This window comes from Ursus americanus, chromosome 22, assembly GCF_024610735.1.
Source record: "Ursus americanus isolate L20-20 chromosome 22, mUrsAme1.1.p, whole genome shotgun sequence".
In the NCBI taxonomy this organism is placed as follows: domain Eukaryota; kingdom Metazoa; phylum Chordata; class Mammalia; order Carnivora; family Ursidae; genus Ursus; species Ursus americanus.
The window spans coordinates 13,055,810-13,072,536 of NC_142148.1; the positions used below are offsets into that span (position 1 = coordinate 13,055,810).

The 16,727-nt window shown below is 58.1% G+C and overlaps 1 protein-coding gene across 3 annotated transcripts in view; it reads left to right on the top strand.

Annotated features, from left to right (window-relative positions):
* Positions 1 to 16,325, top strand: part of SULF2 (sulfatase 2) — a 110,816-nt gene extending 94,491 nt beyond the window's left edge. For all 3 annotated transcript variants that reach the window (XM_087853523.1, XM_087853522.1, XM_087853521.1), the window contains exons 9-21: positions 1,226 to 1,282; positions 1,745 to 1,874; positions 3,472 to 3,667; positions 10,065 to 10,293; positions 10,399 to 10,495; positions 10,840 to 10,934; positions 11,773 to 11,832; positions 12,164 to 12,333; positions 12,488 to 12,630; positions 13,701 to 13,824; positions 14,520 to 14,553; positions 14,732 to 14,785; positions 15,655 to 16,325. In XM_087853523.1, the coding sequence (XP_087709649.1) occupies positions 1,226 to 1,282; positions 1,745 to 1,874; positions 3,472 to 3,667; positions 10,065 to 10,293; positions 10,399 to 10,495; positions 10,840 to 10,934; positions 11,773 to 11,832; positions 12,164 to 12,333; positions 12,488 to 12,630; positions 13,701 to 13,824; positions 14,520 to 14,553; positions 14,732 to 14,785; positions 15,655 to 15,685 (1,420 nt within the window). In that variant the 3' untranslated portion in view covers positions 15,686 to 16,325. The remainder of the gene's footprint in view (positions 1 to 1,225; positions 1,283 to 1,744; positions 1,875 to 3,471; positions 3,668 to 10,064; positions 10,294 to 10,398; positions 10,496 to 10,839; positions 10,935 to 11,772; positions 11,833 to 12,163; positions 12,334 to 12,487; positions 12,631 to 13,700; positions 13,825 to 14,519; positions 14,554 to 14,731; positions 14,786 to 15,654) is intronic.
* The last annotated feature ends 402 nt before the right edge of the window (positions 16,326 to 16,727 follow it).

A 16,727-nucleotide genomic window follows, 5' to 3' on the forward strand; every position in this document is an offset into this window, starting at 1 on the left:
TGGTGCTGGGGGGGAAGGGGTGCCACGCTCCCCAAACAGCGTGAACTCATGGCCACATCGTGTGGGTCTGAGAGGGGGTGTGTCTCCAAGAATCCAGAGCTGGCGCTCTAGGGAACCTTACCTGCCGTGGGAAAGAAGAATGTCCTCGAAGATTCCCGCCTCCCATCTGGATTATGGCCAAGGGGACCAGTTGACGACCCTCTCGGGGCTAAAACTGTGTAGAACTGAAAGTCACAACAACGACAGCAGTGAACGCTAACTAGGCACTTCCTTGTTCTGAGCACTTGGGGTACACTTGGCAGACGATGTACCCCGTTGCTCGTCACAGGACCCCGTGGGGGAGGCATTCCTGGGCTCTCGTCTTACCGATGCGAAAACTGAATCCCGGACAGGTCTCAGCAAGTGTGGAGCTGACGCTGGGCGTTCAAACTCTGGGCTGGGGGCTGCACTCCTGATCACGTGCTCTAAGGCTTTAATGCCAGCTGGTGTGATGGGCCCGTGATCCTAGGTGTCCTGCAAGCAGAAAGGGGAATGGTGACGTGAACAGAAACTAGGCATGTGGGAAGGTGAGCAGAGTCTGGCCTGGACAGGCGTGGCAGCAGCGACATCTGGTGGCCGGCACTGGGACTGCCCACTGGGTTCACTGCCCCAAAGTGCTGGCTGTTGCGACCTCGGGCTTGCCGCTCTTGCAGCTCGGAGGTTCCCCCACCACCTCCACGGAGCCTCCTCCCTTTGACTATGAGGTTTCCTGAGCTGTACGGCTGCAAAATGGCACATTTGGGGCAGCAAGGCTGCTGGGTTGGGAGCCAGAGCACCTGGGAGTCGGGTGCAGGAGGGAAGCTTCCTCCGGCAGCCTGAGCTCCAATCTGGGAAACAGCAGTAAGGGGAAACTGTATGAAATGCACACTCAGATTACACAAGTCCAACTGCAAAGGATCAAAGAAGAAATTCCCCCCAAAACCCTTGACCGGGGCTATTTCCACCCCGTCGGCCTTCAGACCCTCATCTCTGGGGAAGATCCGGCTCTGCTCCGTGGGGTGTGAGCATCTCAGCCTTCCTAGCACCCGCCGGGCCCACTTCACCCACCCCCACCCCCAGCTGCCCCTGGAGCCCTGGGTCTGTGCTGATTGTGAACCAAGGCACCGTCCCTGCTTCTTGGAGAATGGGGGGGGAATGCGTGAGGCCACCACATTGATGAGAAGGTGGAAGTGTGCCGCTTTTCCAGGTTTCACTTGAAAAAGAAGATGAGGGTCTGGCGGGACTCCTTCCTGGTGGAGAGAGGGTAAGTGTCAGGTGCTGGAGGGGCCCCCTCACTTGCGCACCCCAGGAAGCCCCACCTGTACCCTGGTGCTGAAGATCTCGCTGGCGGGGCCAGGAGGGAGACAGCCACTGTGGTCCCTCGCAACAGGGACTCTCTGGGATTCGTGTCCACAGCCCCCTGGCCACAAAGGAAGCCGCTCACTCTTCCCGTGCCTGATACAGACCTTGCGTCTGGAGACCACATGTTCCCTCAGACGTGTTTTCCTGCCTACACAATGTCGTAAATGTTTCCTAATTTATTGCCAACTCGTGCAGCTTGGGAAGGTTCTTATAAAATTCCCATGTCTTAAGCCCCTTAACAATCAGAGGATGTGGCCAGGCCGGCCCCGCGTCCTCCTTGGTGACCGTGCCCGGGGCTGGGGGGGGGGGGCACACTCCCGCGGAGCCTGGAGGCCAGCCGCTTGTCCCACTCCCTGCCCCACAGCAAGCTTCTCCACAAGAGGGACAGTGACAAGGTGGACGCCCAGGAGGAGAACTTCCTGCCCAAATACCAGCGCGTGAAAGACCTGTGTCAGCGCGCGGAGTACCAGACGGCGTGCGAGCAGCTGGGACAGGTGAGGAACTGTGGCGGCAGCCCTCGGGGCTGCTGTCCTCCCTCCTCTCCCTGCACTGTCCCCTCCCCGGAGCTGTCCCCTCCCTGAGGCTGCCGTTGGGCCCTTAGTCCACAGAGCCAGCCAGGCCGGGGGCCCCCGAGGTGTGTTTGCTGAGTGTGGCACCCCCAGGTGACACCAGGTGACACTAGGTGAGGCTCAGAAAGCGACTCCTTCCTCAGCTCCCTTTCAATCGTGATCCTATTGGAGGAGAAGCGGGATGAGTGGGGCTTGAGCTCCTCAGTGGCCCCGCTCAGCCCCCTTCCCAGACACGCTGCCGGGGTACCCTGTTAGTGCCCCTGAATTCACTTTCCAGGAGCCCCGGGCTGGCTTTCCGGTTAGAGGAGAAATCGGAAGCTGCCTTTTTAAATAAAGAAGGTTTCTAAAAGCGAGCTAATTTCAAGAGAAGTGTTAAGAAAATTACAACCACGTAGTATTTAGGGAGAGCAGGAAGAGCCTGCACTTGGCCTTTCTGAGGGGGGGCTCTGGAAGCGGGGAGGAGCCAGGCGGGGGGGGGGGGGAGGGCAGGGTGGCCCGGCCCCAGGGGTGCCGGACGTGCACCCCTGCCTCAGTGCGCCAGCTCCCCGGGGGACCTCGGGCCCGGAGGCGCCTGTCTCACCCGTGAGTACAAGTAAAGCCAGGCCTTCCCGTCCCGCTTCTCACCGACAGCCCGTGGCTTCCGAGACCCAGCCAGGGCTTGGGTGGGTTTCTCACGGTCCCGTGTGGGCGGCTCAGTCTTATCACTAGACTCAGAATTAGGACCGGCCCATCCCCATCGCCCTGCCCTCACCCCCGTTTGTTCATAAGCCCCCAGACCCCCTCCCGCCTGTGCCTTGGATGAGAGTTTGGGGTTCCGCTGCTCCCTTTGTTGCGGGGCACGGTTCCTGGGCCTGGAGCGACGGCCCTGAACGTCCCCAGCGGAAAGTCCTGCCCTCCCGGACTGCGTGCTGGGGAGATCCCGGGAGTGGTGCTCATTTCTGCTCCGAGGTACCAGGAGTGAGCGGCTGGGCCAGGGGCCTTTGTCCCCCCTGGATGGTTCAGATCCCCCGTTGGCACCTTTCTGCCCCGCCCAGACCGGGGGTCAGGCAGTCCCAGGGCAGGCCGGGGACAGGCATCAGCATCTGCAAACAGTATCAGAGCACCTTGCGTTCCCCAAAGGAAAAGAGCCCTGGAGGTGGGGGTCGGGCCTGGACACCCCGGGGAGGCATCCCTCTCTAGCCCCTGGGGCCTCCGGGACCTCAGTCCCAGCAGTCACCCATGGGCAGGCCCTGCTGACCAGGCCACCCCTCGGTGCTGGGGCCCTAAGGTCCAGGAATGCCCTTCCCTGCCATGAGCCCCTCCCCCCGCACCGGGGCCCCTCTGTGCTCCTCCCACAGCAGACATGCATCTGTCCATCTGTCCATCTGTCAGTAACTGAGCAGATGGCTCTGGGAGCCCCGGCAAGCCCGCATCCCCGCAAGGGCCCCCCCCAGAGGAGGGGGACGGCTCCGGGGCGGAGGGGGGTGCAGGGGGCTGGCGGGGCGGAGGCCCGGGAGCCTGAGGCCCTGGCCACATCTTGCAGAAGTGGCAGTGCGTGGAGGACGCGTCGGGGAAGCTGAAACTGCACAAGTGCAAGGGCCCCGCGCGGCTCGGGGGCAGGGCCCTCTCCAACCTGGTGCCCAAGTACTACGCGCCGGGGGGCGGCGAGGCGTGCGCCTGCGATGGCGGCGACTACAAGCTGGGCCTGGCCGGCCGCCGGAAGAAGTTCTTCAAGAAGAGTAAGTGGGGCGGCCTGGGCAGCCCGGGACAGGAGGGGCACGGTCCTCTGAGCCCTCTGACGCATGTCGCCCGCGCCAGGCGGCATCCTGGGAGCGGGGACATGGCAGCAGGCAGGGCAGCGACAAAGAGGGAAGAGAATGTGCGAGCGCGCTGAGCACTGCACGGGGCAGTAGCTGGAGAGGCAGAGGAGAGGGCGGGAGAGGGGCCGGGCCCTCGGGGCTCGCGGGTTATCCGTCGGCCCTTACTCTGAGGCAAGAAGCCACCGGCCGGTTTTGAGCAGAGGAGCCAAGGTCAGATCTGTGTTTTCAAGGGACCCTCCAGCTGCCACTTGGGTGGGCTGCGAGGGGGCGGGAGCAGAAGCAGGAGGCCGGTCGGAGACCGGGGGGAAGACCTGGGGAGAAGCCTTGGCACTGGGCCCAGCGCAAGGAAGAAGAGGTCAGGCTCTGGATGGGACTGGAAGGGAGAGCCGTCTGATGCAGTCGACCCTCGGTTTTTGCAGATTGTCTCACTAGCAATGATTTACCTGTGGCCCCTCAGTCAGCACGCAGGGTGCTTTCTCAGTCGTTGGCGGCTGTGCAGTGGCAGAAGTTTCTGAGTCGCGCAGCACTGCCCTCCCAGCTGAGCTCCAAGGAGGCAGCGCTCTCTTTCCAGCTTCGGCTCTTGTACGGCGTGCGAGCGTCTTTTCCACGTCTGTGTGGCATCACGTTTCTTGCATTTTGTGCTTCTGCCCAGCGATGTCCCTGTTCAGCCTGGTGCTGACGTGCTGTGCGGTGTCCCCACGCACGGGAAGGCTGAGATGTGCCCCAAGGAGAAGACACATAGGTTAGAAAAGCTTACTTCAGGCATGGGACACCGTGCTGTTGGCCGGGAGCTCAGTGTTAAAGGATCAGCGGTATCTATTAAATGAGGTGCCTTTAAAGAGAAACACAGAGAACAAGTTTCTGTATTGATAGTTGTCAAGCATGCCGTCACCGCAGGCTCGCAGGAACCGAACCCCACATTTCCCCTAGGAGCAGTGGTGCCGTGTCGGCTAACTCAGTGTTCAGGTGACTTAACATAAATCCACGCCAAATAACAAGAATCAACCGTACTTTGGATGAGTGGGGAAGAGCCTCCATCCCAACGGAAGGAGCCGTCCAAGACTTCACGGCTCACTCCCCGAGGGGCTGAGGAAGGACAGACGGTTAGACAGCCAACGAGCAGAGAAAGTGGACTCAGAGTCCCTGAGATCCGACTGCAAAACTCCTGTCATCCGGGCAAGTCCTGGCCCCATTCAGAGGTTCAGCTCCCCCTGGAACGAATGCCCCTGTGCCTGGAACATGCTCAGAGGCCCCTGGGTGCCAGGCCTTGGTCTCGGTGAGACCGGGTCAGCAAACCAGAAGTGTCCCCTCCAGAGCTGGGCAGTTTCCCATGCCGCCCACTCGTCGGGCCCCCTGACCAAGGACAACCAAAGCCTAATTAGAGATTTTAGTCCTGGGTGTTTTTGCTCTTCATGGTGGTGAAATACACATAAAGGTTATCATTCTAACTATTTTTATTTTTTTAAAGATTCTATTTATTTATTTGAGAGCGAGAGCGAGTGAGAGCGAGCACAGGATCAGAGGGAGAGGCAGACTCCCCGCTGAGCAGGGAGCCCCATGCGGGGCTCGATCTCCGGACCCCAAGATCACGACCTGAGCTGAAGGCAGACAGTCAACTGACTGAGCCACCCAGGCACCCCTATTTTTTTTTAATTTATTTGAGAGAGCGAGCATGAGCGGGAGGCAGAGGGAGAGGGAGGGAGTCGCAAGCAGATGCCCCGCTGAACGCAGAGCCCGACGGGGGGGGGGGGTTCAGTCCCACAACCGTAAGATCACAGCCTGAGCTGAAACCAAGAGTCTCGGACACTGACCCAACCCCCGGGCACGCCTCGAACTACTTTTAAGTGCACGTCCGGCGGCGTTAAGCACCTTCATGCGGTGCTGCCACCCCCCCATCCACCCCCAGAGCTCTTACATCTCACAAAACCCAAACTCCGTCCCCGTTAGACTGCAGCTGTCCCTGGCCACCAGCCTTTACTGCCGTCTCGGGGAGGCTCAGTGCTCTGGGGACCTCATATAAGTGGAGTCGTGCCGTGTTTGTCCTCTTGGGACGGGCTTTTGTCACTCAGCATAACGTCCTCAAGGGTCACCCACGGTATTGCCTGGGTCACAGTCCCCTTCCTCCTTTGAGGCTGAATGATCCTCCTTGGCGGCCCAGTTAGAGACGGGGTGTCCAGCGGCAGGCCCCTCTGACCCCCGCGCCTTGGCCCCTGCCTGCACCAGCGCTTCCGAAAGGCAGGCCCCTGTTGTTTCCTCACAAGCTGATTAGTCTCTGCCAAGCTCATCCTTTTCATTCAACTCAAAGGCCCGTGTAAGCAAGCTGACGAAGAGGGAAGACCCCTTCCGTCGGTGTAAGATTCGTGGAGGAAACGAAGCGGTGGTGTGCCCAGGAGGAGAGGGCAGTTGGCCGACGCTGAAGTGAGAGCCGAGCGTGGGGCGGGAGCAGGTCTCGTGCGTGCTCTCAGTCTGGGAAGAGGGAGTGCAAATGCCCTGTGGGTCCCAGCCCCAGAGAGCAGGTTTTCCAGGCCCGGGGGGGTGGATAGGCCTCACCTGTGACCTTGGACGCAGGGATGTCCCAGCGGCCGGGTGCCTTCTAAGCACAGAGCAGCTGCTTGATGCCAGCTTCCAGGTGCTGCAGAAGTTCCTGGTCCTGTTCCCATCATCCTGCAAAGAGCCCTGCAGGGCAGGGGCCGTCGTTGCTGCTCGGCAGTTAACCAAAGTGTCCGGGGTCACACATTTGCTCAGGATTTGCACTGAGCGGTCAGATTCCAGAGCCCACGCTCTTGGCCATGGGGTCATGCAGCCCCTCCGTTCCCAGGACGTGGGGTTGGCGGGGGTGCCTCTGGGACCCCGGGAACAAAGCCCACGAGGGTGACCAGGAGAGCAAGGAGTGTGGCTTCACGTCCAGGCGAAGGTTCACACAGGGGCTGGCAACCCAGAGTAAATATTTGAGGCTTTGCAGGCTAAACAGTCTCTCAACTTCTCAATTCTGTCACTGGAGCGAGAAAAGAGCCATAGACTCCATGGCCTATTTACAAAACCGGGCAGAGGGCCCAGATTCGGCCCTTAGGCCATAGCTTGGGGCCTTTGGGTATATGTCTGAGGGATGGAGATGGGAAGATCCGAAGCTTGACTCCTGAGCAAGCAAGATGAAAGGCACAGCACGAACCCGGTGGGTCTAGTTCACGGCCCTCGTGGGCAGGTATGAGCCGCCCCCACAGGGACAGTGGCTCCCACTGTGTGCGTCAGGGGCCCCGGGACTGTGGCTTCAGGAAGACCAGATTCAGGAAGGAAAAAGCCAAGGAGAGAGCTGGCCCAAGGTTTGGCTAAGAGGTGCCTCTCCTGGACCTGGGCCCCCAGATCCTTTGGCCCGCGTGACTCTGATAGAAGGGGTCTGAGAACTGAAAGATACAAACATCTACCCCCGGAGTGGGGGCAACAAGAGCCGATTCTGCAGCCCAGGCCCCTTCCCACCCCTCACACCCCCCATTCCCCCCACCCCCGCCCCGCCCCGCCAAGTCCCATCCTCGGGCCTCAGGCGCCACCTGGTGGCCACTGGGAGTCCTGCAGAAACGTGGGCCGTGCTGGGCTCCAGGCCCTCCTCCAGAAAGATGCACCTGGAGACAGCGGGGTTACTGACTTGCTGCAAGGCAGGGCCAGACCTGAGTGACGTGTGCAGAGTTGTCAATCAGAAGGGACGGGTGGGGACTGTGGCCAACAAGAGAACAGACCTCGTCTAAAGGAGCGGCGTCAGCTCCTGCCCAGGCCTACCGGGTGCAGGCAGGCACCTCTGGTTTTCTCTTCCAAAGCCGGAAGTCTGCACACCTACATGACCACCCACCCCCGCTTTTCTCAGATGTTAGCAACTTGATCCAATTTGGCTTTTAATGTACAGAAGATGCAAGAAATCCAGGCTCTGGCCTAAGCCTGCATGCCCTCAGTTTTTAGTAGCCGACTGAGTGCCTGGAAAAAATGCCTCTGAGCCCTGTCTCACTGCCCAGCCCTGGGGAGAGCACCCAGCTCACTGCTGGCCACTCAGACGGAGAAGCTAAGAGACCCTCCCCCAAGCCGCTCCCTTTTCTATCCAGGAGAACGTGCTACCTAGCTTTTTCCTTTTCCGGTTCAAACGAGTGTAGTTTTTAGTGTCTTTGTTTCTTATTGAGGTATAACTGACGTGTAACATACTAGTTTTGGGTATGCAACATAGTGATTCGGTACTTGCAGACATTGCAAAATGATCACTATAAATAGTTAACATCCATCACCATACAGGGACAAAACATTTTTATCTATTGTGAAAATTGTAAAGATCTCTTTTAGAAACTTTCAAATATGCGGGGCGCCTGGGTGGCACAGCGGTTAAGCGTCTGCCTTCGGCTCAGGGTGTGATCCCGGCATTCTGGGATCGAGCCCCACATCAGGCTCCTCCGCTATGAGCCTGCTTCTTCCTCTCCCACTCCCCCTGCTTGTGTTCCCTCTCTCGCTGGCTGTCTCTATCTCTGTCGAATAAATAAAAAAATATATTAAAAAAAAAAAAAAGAAACTTTCAAATATGCAACACGGTATTATTAACTATAGTCACCGTCCCGTACACGGCATCCCCCGGACTCACTCGTTCTGTAGAAGTCTGTACCTTTTGAGCCCCTTCACCCATTTCGCCCAATCCCGACCCCACGCCTCTGGCAACTACCAGTCTGTTCTCTGTATCTGTGAGCTCAGGGTTTTTTGCTTGCTTTTGGTTTAGATGCCACGTATAAGTGAGATCAGGTGGTATGTGTCTTTCTCTGTCTGACTTGTTCCACTTTATATACCCCCTAGGTCCATCCATGTTGGTCTTTTTGGTTTTGCTTTTTAAGATTTTATTTATTTATTTGAGAGAGCGAGCGAGCACGAGCAGGGCTGGGGGAGAGGAAGAAGCAGGCTCCCAGCGGAGCAGGGAGCCTGATGAGGGGCTCCATCCCAGGACCCTGGGATCATGACCTGAGCAGAAGGCAGACGCCTAACCGACGGAGCCCCCCAGGTGCCCCTATTTCTTGTGTTTTAGATGACAGCCATCCTAACAGGTGTGAGGGGAGAGCTCATTGGGATTCGGTGTGCGTTTCCCTGCTCTTGAGCACCTTCTGTGTACCTGTGGCCATCTGGATGTCTTTAGAAAAATGTCTATTCAGATTCTCTGCCCATTTTTCCATCGGTTTGTTTGGGTTTTTGCTATTGATTGTATAAGTTTTTATCTATTTTGGATATTAACCTCATCCTTATCAGACAGTTTTTATCATAAACAGATGTTGCATTTTGCCGAATGCTTTTCCTGCATCCATTGAGATGATCCTACGATTTTTATCCATGTTTGTTAAATGTGCTGTATCACGCTATAGCTTGATTGGCAGACGGTGAACCATCCTTGAATCCCTGGAATAAATCCCACTTTATCATGGTCTTTGATCCTTTTAATGTATTATTGAAATCAGTTTGCTGATATTTTTGCTGAGGGGTTTTGCGTCTATGTTCATGAGGGAAACTGGCCTATAACTTTCTTTGCTGGTGGTGTCCTTGTCTGGTTATGGTCTCGGAGTCATGCTGACCTACGGAAATGAGTTTGGAAGTGTTCCCTCCTCCTGTTTCTTGGAGGAGTTTGAGAAGGACTGGTATTCATTCTCCTTTAAACGTTTGGTAGAACTCACCTGTGAAGCCATCTGGTCCTGGACTTCGGTTTGTTGGGAAGTTTCTGATTACCCGTTTAATCTCCTGACTTAATGATTTTCTATCCACATTCCGTTTTTTCATTTTTTCTTTTTTTATCGAGGCAAAGTTCAGACACCATGAATTTACCATTTTTACAATTTTAAAGTCTACGATTCAGAAGCATGTACCACATTCACAGTGTAGTGCACCCACCACCTCTAGTTCCAGAACCTTCCATCACCCCAAAAGGGAACCCCATTACTGTCTCCCCAACCCATGGCAAGCATTAACTTGCTTCTGGTGTCTATGTCTTTATCTCCTCTGGACATTCTGAACATACGGGACCTCTCATGTCTGGATCACATGGCCTCATTCCTCTGTGGCCAAACATTCCATCACACGGATGGACCACATGTGTCCACACATAGCTCTTTCTTGGGGTCATCTCCAGCCACTTCCTCCTTAGCTCTGGACCTTCACTTTTCCCAGTTGAATCACCATGTGGTCCTTCCCACTGGGGTCTGTCCACGTCCTGCTTCCTGAGCAGGCAGGTCTCATGAGCCCTCGAGTCTCGGGAGCAAAAGCCCGCTGCCCGGCCAGCCCCACTAACGCAGCCACCCGCTGACGCCCACAGAGTACAAGACCAGCTATGCCCGGAACCGCTCCATCCGCTCGGTGGCCATCGAGGTGAGTGGCGGGGTGCACCACACAGGCCTGGACGACGCACCCCAGCCCCGCAACCTTACCAAGCGGCACTGGCCGGGGGCCCCCGAGGACCCAGACGACAAGGACGGTGGAGACTTCAGTGGCACCGGAGGCCTTCCGGACTACTCAGCCCCCAACCCCATTAAAGTGACGCACCGGTGAGAGTCCACGCGGAGGGCAGGTGGGGCCTTGCGGGGGGGTGGGGGCCCACACCTTGGGCCCCCTCAGCCCTTCAGAGGCACACGACCCCTTGTCTCGGTCAGGTGCTACATCCTCGAGAACGACACGGTCCAGTGTGACCTGGATCTGTACAAGTCCCTGCAGGCCTGGAAGGATCACAAGCTGCACATTGACCACGAGGTGAGGGGGTTCTGGGGAGGGACAGAGGCCCCCCGGGATCCTCGGGCATCAGGCTACTTCCAGGCAGGGGGCGGCGGGGGGGACAGCGTAGTCAAGGACTGGTCCCTCCGGGACCACGCCTCACAAGCCACTCTGGCCACAGTTAGTCCTCACAGCGAGCCTGGGGAGACGAGGCCTCGGGGGGCTCGGCTGGTCCTCGGGAGCCTGGCCACTTGGGCAGGTGGAACCCAGGACCCCTCAGCAGCCACAAATGCAGGCAGGGGCCGGGGGCACCCCCAGGCTGTCCCTTCTGCCCCAGCCCCCACCCCAGGGTTCAGAGCCTCCTCGCCTGCTCTCTGCCTCAGATCGAAACCCTGCAGAACAAAATTAAGAACCTGCGGGAAGTCCGAGGTCACCTGAAGAAAAAGCGGCCCGAGGAATGTGACTGTCACAAAATCAGGTGAGGGGGCAGCAAAGAGTAGCCGGGACAGCCCGGAAAGGCCCCTGCAGGGCCGCTGCTGGGGACACAGCCTCCCCTCCGGGACCCCTTTCATTACCGTTACAGCCCTATCTCCTCCCTCAGAGGAAGAACAAAACGTCAGTAAGGATTCACAGGCCGGTTGTCCGCACTGGGCACAGACCCTCGGGGAGCCGGCCGGATGCCCGGTGTCTGCACTGCTGACCACCGCAGGCTCTTGCTGTGGGGGGCTGGCTCCCTGGAGGGGAAGGGGCCTCTGCTAATGGCCCTTCCAGAAATATCCTGTGTGGCCCAAGGTCCGCGTTGCCAACTCAGGGGACCGCGGCGAGGGGGTCATGTCACTGTCTGGCCGCACTCTGCGATGCTGGATCTGGGCTATGTCTACACTGTCCACTACGGCAGCCAGCAACCACACGTGGCTCTTGTGCTCTTGAGATGTGGCGGGGTGACGGGGGAACTGAATTTGTGGTTTGATGTAAATGTTAGGAACCACAGGTGGCCAGCGTCTCTGCTGCCTTCCCAGAGACGGCTGGCCCTGAGCCAGCATGCGGTGGGCAGGGGTCTGGGGGTACCCGACCTGGAGGGGCCCACCCAGCTCCTGGTCCCGCTGACGTACACGCACCCCGGGGCCCCCCAGCTGGCCTCTGGAGGAAGGGGCCAGCCAGCCAGGGAGCTGCCGGCCTGGGGATGGTTCCCACCCCAGCACTGCCCCCCAGAAAGCAGGATGGGGGTCCCAGGGAACCGCGGTGTGCACTACCCCGTCTTTCCTAAGAGTTGCCCTGGCAGCAGCTTCTGAAAGGCGGGGCGGGGTCCGTTACAGTTACCACACCCAGCACCAAGGCCGCCTCAAGCACAAAGGCTCCAGTCTGCATCCTTTCAGGTAAGGGCAGGGTCAGGCTGGGGACCTAGAGCGACAGGAGGCGGCAAGCGGCCCTGGCCCTCCCTGGGAAGTAGGCGGCAGCCCTTTAGAAGGTGGGACTCCCAGGGCGGCTCTCCGGCGCCCCCGCGTGGCAGGAGGGGGAGCTACCACCTCGCCGAGCAGGGCCGGAGCGGGGAGTCCCAAGGAGCAGGCTGCGGGGGCAGGAGACTGGGCCTGGGCGGGGCCCTGCAGGGTGGTGCGCCCGGCTCTGGGCGGGCAGCGCCGAGTTTCGGGGGGCTGCGGCCGGGGGGGCCGAGGGAGGTGTGAGGGGTATGGCCCTGTGTGCCCCTAGGAAGGGCCTGCGGGAGAAGGACAAGGTGTGGCTGCTGCGGGAGCAGAAGCGCAAGAAGAAGCTCCGCAAGCTGCTCAGGCGCCTGCAGAACAACGACACGTGCAGCATGCCGGGCCTCACGTGCTTCACCCACGACAACCGGCACTGGCAGACGGCGCCGCTCTGGACGCGTGAGCCGGCGGCACGGGCGGGAGGGCGCACCCGGGGCTGCATCCGGGGACACCCGGCGGGGTGGGGGGGGCACACACACAGCCCGCCCCATCCCGGCCCGGGGCTGCAGGGGTGGCGGGCCCTTCACCCAGCGCGCACTCCCTTCCTCCGTAGTGGGGCCCTTCTGCGCCTGCACCAGCGCCAACAACAACACGTACTGGTGCATGAGGACCATCAACGAGACCCACAACTTCCTCTTCTGCGAATTCGCCACCGGCTTCCTGGAGTACTTTGATCTCAACACGGACCCCTACCAGGTACACCCCACAGGGGCCGGAGACGCGGGGCACGCTTGCCCCTGAGCAAGTGACAGCACATCTCCCAAGTCCCCGAGTCCCTGAAGCAGGAGGAGGGAGCTCAGAAGGGACTTGATGCGCCCTTGGCCCCTCTGTGCCTCTGTCCTCCCGCACCTGGAGTCTGGGTCTTGAAGGGCTTCTCCCTGACTTAGCCCCAAAGCCTGCTTCACCGCTGCCAGGTGCCTAAGTGTGAAGGCTCCTAGAACCGGAGGGCTTTGGGGGTCCCTAGGGTCAGACCAAACCCTGCACACTCGGGGGCCTACAGGGCCCACACAGGTAACGGGCCACAGCCAGCACTCAGGACATGCCAGGCACTTGCCTAAGTGTCTCCGAATATTAGTCATCGGAACACACACGTGCCCAGTGGCCCACAATGTGTAGCACAGAAAGGAGCCACCGGTCTCTGGTGAGTGGCCTGGGTGTGTCCCTTCTGAAATGGCCAGTCCCCACTGAGCTCTTCCACGCTGGAGCCTCCCAGCTGTGGGGCCTTGGTCTGTCCCATTTCAGTGTTTCAAGAAAAGCCTGCAGTCATTTTATATGAAACCTAATTTTTAAAGGCCAGCTGCTCCACTGTTCTGGTCTTTAACGACCGTATAGGCTGCCAGTCTCCCCTTCGGTAGGCCACCCCCATACTTTGCCAAAGGGGGTGGCAGAGCGTGATCAGTCCCCAGTAGCTCCCAGAGTAGGCAAGGACCCGGGTCCCCGACCCGTCCCTAACCAAGTGGCAGCTTTGCAGTCAGGAGGCGCTCAGGCCGTGGATGTAGGTCTGGCACTAGAGCGCAGAGTGGCCACGCCAAGCCGCCGGCCGGGAGAGGGAAGCACGGAGCGCTCGTTCTGGTCTGGGGGGGGAGAACGTGGTGGGGCTCACAGGCACGAGGCAGTCTGGACTGTCCCCAGGTCCAGCTCTTGCAGAATAAAGGTCACCGCCCCACAGCAGCCCTGCGCCCGACGTGCCTGGAGGAAGTGCCCTGGTTGGTGGAAGCTGGCGGGGTCCCCGCACTCACCTTGTTGATAACCTTTGTTCCCACCAGTTGATGAACGCGGTGAACACGCTGGACAGGGAGGTCCTCAACCAGCTCCATGTGCAGCTCATGGAGCTGAGGAGCTGCAAGGGTTACAAGCAGTGTAACCCCCGGACTCGGAACATGGACCTGGGTGAGCAGGCGCTCCGGCGTGGGGCTGCGGGGAGCAGGGTTACCGTGGGAAGGGATGTAGGTGAGACTAGTCTGAAGAGTGAGCCGGGCATCACCAGGAGCTGGTGAGCCCTCACCAGTGGCGGCAGGACCCCCTCCCTAACACGCACCATGTGCTGCATTCACATGAGTCCCATCGCTTGTCAATCATGCTGTGCCGGTCACTGTGCTGCGTGTCTTAGTATCTCATCACCCTGTGACAACACTCTGGGAGGAGTCACGTGACCAGGCCAGCTGATTCCCAAAACACTTGCTCACACCGCCGATCCTCTAGGAAGCTTGTCAAGGGCCGAGACCCGGGATCTCCCTGCCACCCCGCTCTCAGGGTCTGTGGCTTTATGTCCTCTGTCACATAGGTGTCTCTGCCCTTACCTCCCTCCCCCACCATGACCGTGACCCAGGTCACTGTTGAACGGATACATCGGGGTCCAACAGCGGGTGACACTGGAGTACAGGCAATCCCGAGGCTACCTAAGAGTCTCAGGGAGCGCTCACGTCATGATTCGGCCACTCCGTCTGCCCTAGGGGACACTGTCAACATCATGAGTGACAACAGGAAAAAAAGGCGGTTGTAAAGCTTTGTAAAGCAGTTGTCATTGCTTGTGCCATTTTTGCCCCAAACTCAGTTTCTCTTTTGTTCATTTCTGTCTCATTTAGGACTTAAAGACGGAGGAAGCTATGAGCAATACAGGTATCTGGTTTTGTTCTTAAAGCCCAGGCCGTTCCTATGCTGGGTGGCACGAGTCAGGCTAAGGCCCTGCCCTCTCTCTGGTCTGCCAGGGGCCTGGATCGCCCACCAGAAAGGGGGGAGACTTTGTCTTTCTGGGTGAGGCTAACACGCCTTTTCTTTTTGACACCCGAAAATTTAGGCAGTTTCAGCGTCGAAAGTGGCCAGAAATGAAGAGACCTTCTTCCAAATCGCTGTGAGTTGACGTATCAGTTTAGAGCGAGCTCTGGCCTGCCTTGCTTCATTCTGCCGGAGCTGTTGCGTGCACGCCGTCACTTTCGTAGTCCTGTCTCTGTTCGTGGAGGGAGCAGGAAGGTCTTTCCGTGTTTTGGATTCATTTTAGATTAATACCTTGTCTGACACGCTTGTTCTCTGTAGCATAACCTGGGCCTGGTAGACTCATGTGGTCCTTAGAGGTTGAGAAGCGTGTGAACGTTACACATTACACTTGCCAGGCATCTCGAAGGCTGCAGAAGGGCTAGCTGGCCCATCCACGGACGGCCTCATGAAACGGCTCCCAAAACATGCCCCGAAGTCTCCCTCTAGCACCAAAGAGGCTGCTGAAGGGCTGAGACTGGGGCAACCTGGAGGGGTGAGCTCTAAAGGGAACAGCACCAGTGGGATGCGGCTTGAATCCTCTAATTCACCGTGAAATTCCAAACACGCAGATATGTGTGAGGATTTTTTCTTCACACTGGCCGTTCCCTGGACATTGTTACCACACAGGCAAACAGACCCCCCGGGGCCCGCTGCCATGGGCAGCTCCGGGCGGTGCTCTCGCTGCCAGTGCGCAGAAACGACCTGTGGCTTCTTAGGACAATCCTCCTGGGTTGGCCACGCAGTTCCCTGGCGCTCCCAGAATTAAAGCGCATTATCGTTCGGGTCACTGCCGGTCACGGAGCATGCCAGCCACAGCCGGCAGTCGGGGTGATGGGGCGGGAGCAGGCCCTTCCTCGGGGCCCCGGCAGTACCCCTCTCCCAGCAGCCACAGCCTTGTGGCACAGCGCGCTCGGCCGCGTCGGGGCCTCTTCTTGCAACACTGACAGGAGTCTGCTTGTTCTGCAGGGGCCAGCTGTGGGAAGGCTGGGAAGGTTAGGAAGCACACGGCGGGCCTCCAGACCAGAGGCGCCCTCGGACCGTACCGACCAGAAGACCGGGTATGATTTCAGGCGGGCACGTGCTCCCAGCCGGGGGGCCTGAGTCCCAGGCCTTGCTTTCCGTCCACATGGCACGCTCTGGAAGACAACCATCGGGAGCAGTGACACTTCAGGAAGTCCATGTTTGCCCCTGCTTTTGCTTCGGATTATACGTCACCAGCTGCACAAGATGCATTTTCGTATAGAACGGTCACCACTAACCCTCTCTGAGAGGCTTACAAGGGAAAAAGATTTTCCTGGAAATTTCCCCCAACGGTGTAAGTCACTGGAACTTTTTCTTTTAAATCATAGGGAAAGAACAACCCTGTTTTAAACCCTCTTATTCTTTTGGGTCGTCACAAAGAAGGAACTAAGCAGCGGGACAGACACAACTTGCAGAGTTTGACGACGAGCAGCACAGAAGAGGGGACTTTCCTCGAGCACCGTGATGCAGGTGGTCTCTGAAGCAATGGACTTCACTGTACATAGGAGACTATTTACATGTAACCAGCGTGGGAACTCGTAGGGGAATCTAATAAGAAAACCCAATTTTCAAGAGTGGTGGCGTCAATAAACGCTCTGTGGCCAGTGTAAAGAAAACCCCTTGCAGTTGTGGCCATTTCTGTTCCTGACCAGATAACCATTTCTGCCAGTATTCCTTTATCTGTCCCAGAACTGATGTTTTTTTAAAGTACTGAAAAGAAACGAAGTGTATGTCCCAGGTTTTAACAAAATTGTATTTGTAAAGAAATTTTGTAGTCTAAGTATTGTCATACAATGTTCAACGTCCCAGCCAACAACCAGCAGTTGGTATGAGGTAACCTTTAACATTTTGTAAAAGGCCATTCTTGGGAGTTTTTTGGTGTGCTTGGTTTTTTTAAAAAAGCAGTCAACACCTTTTTGGAAGGAGACAGGTTTTTTTCAAGGGCGAACAGACGGGGTATAAATTGATGAAAATGTAACATACTTCAGGAACCTCGCAGGTAAGTCTCACATTACACC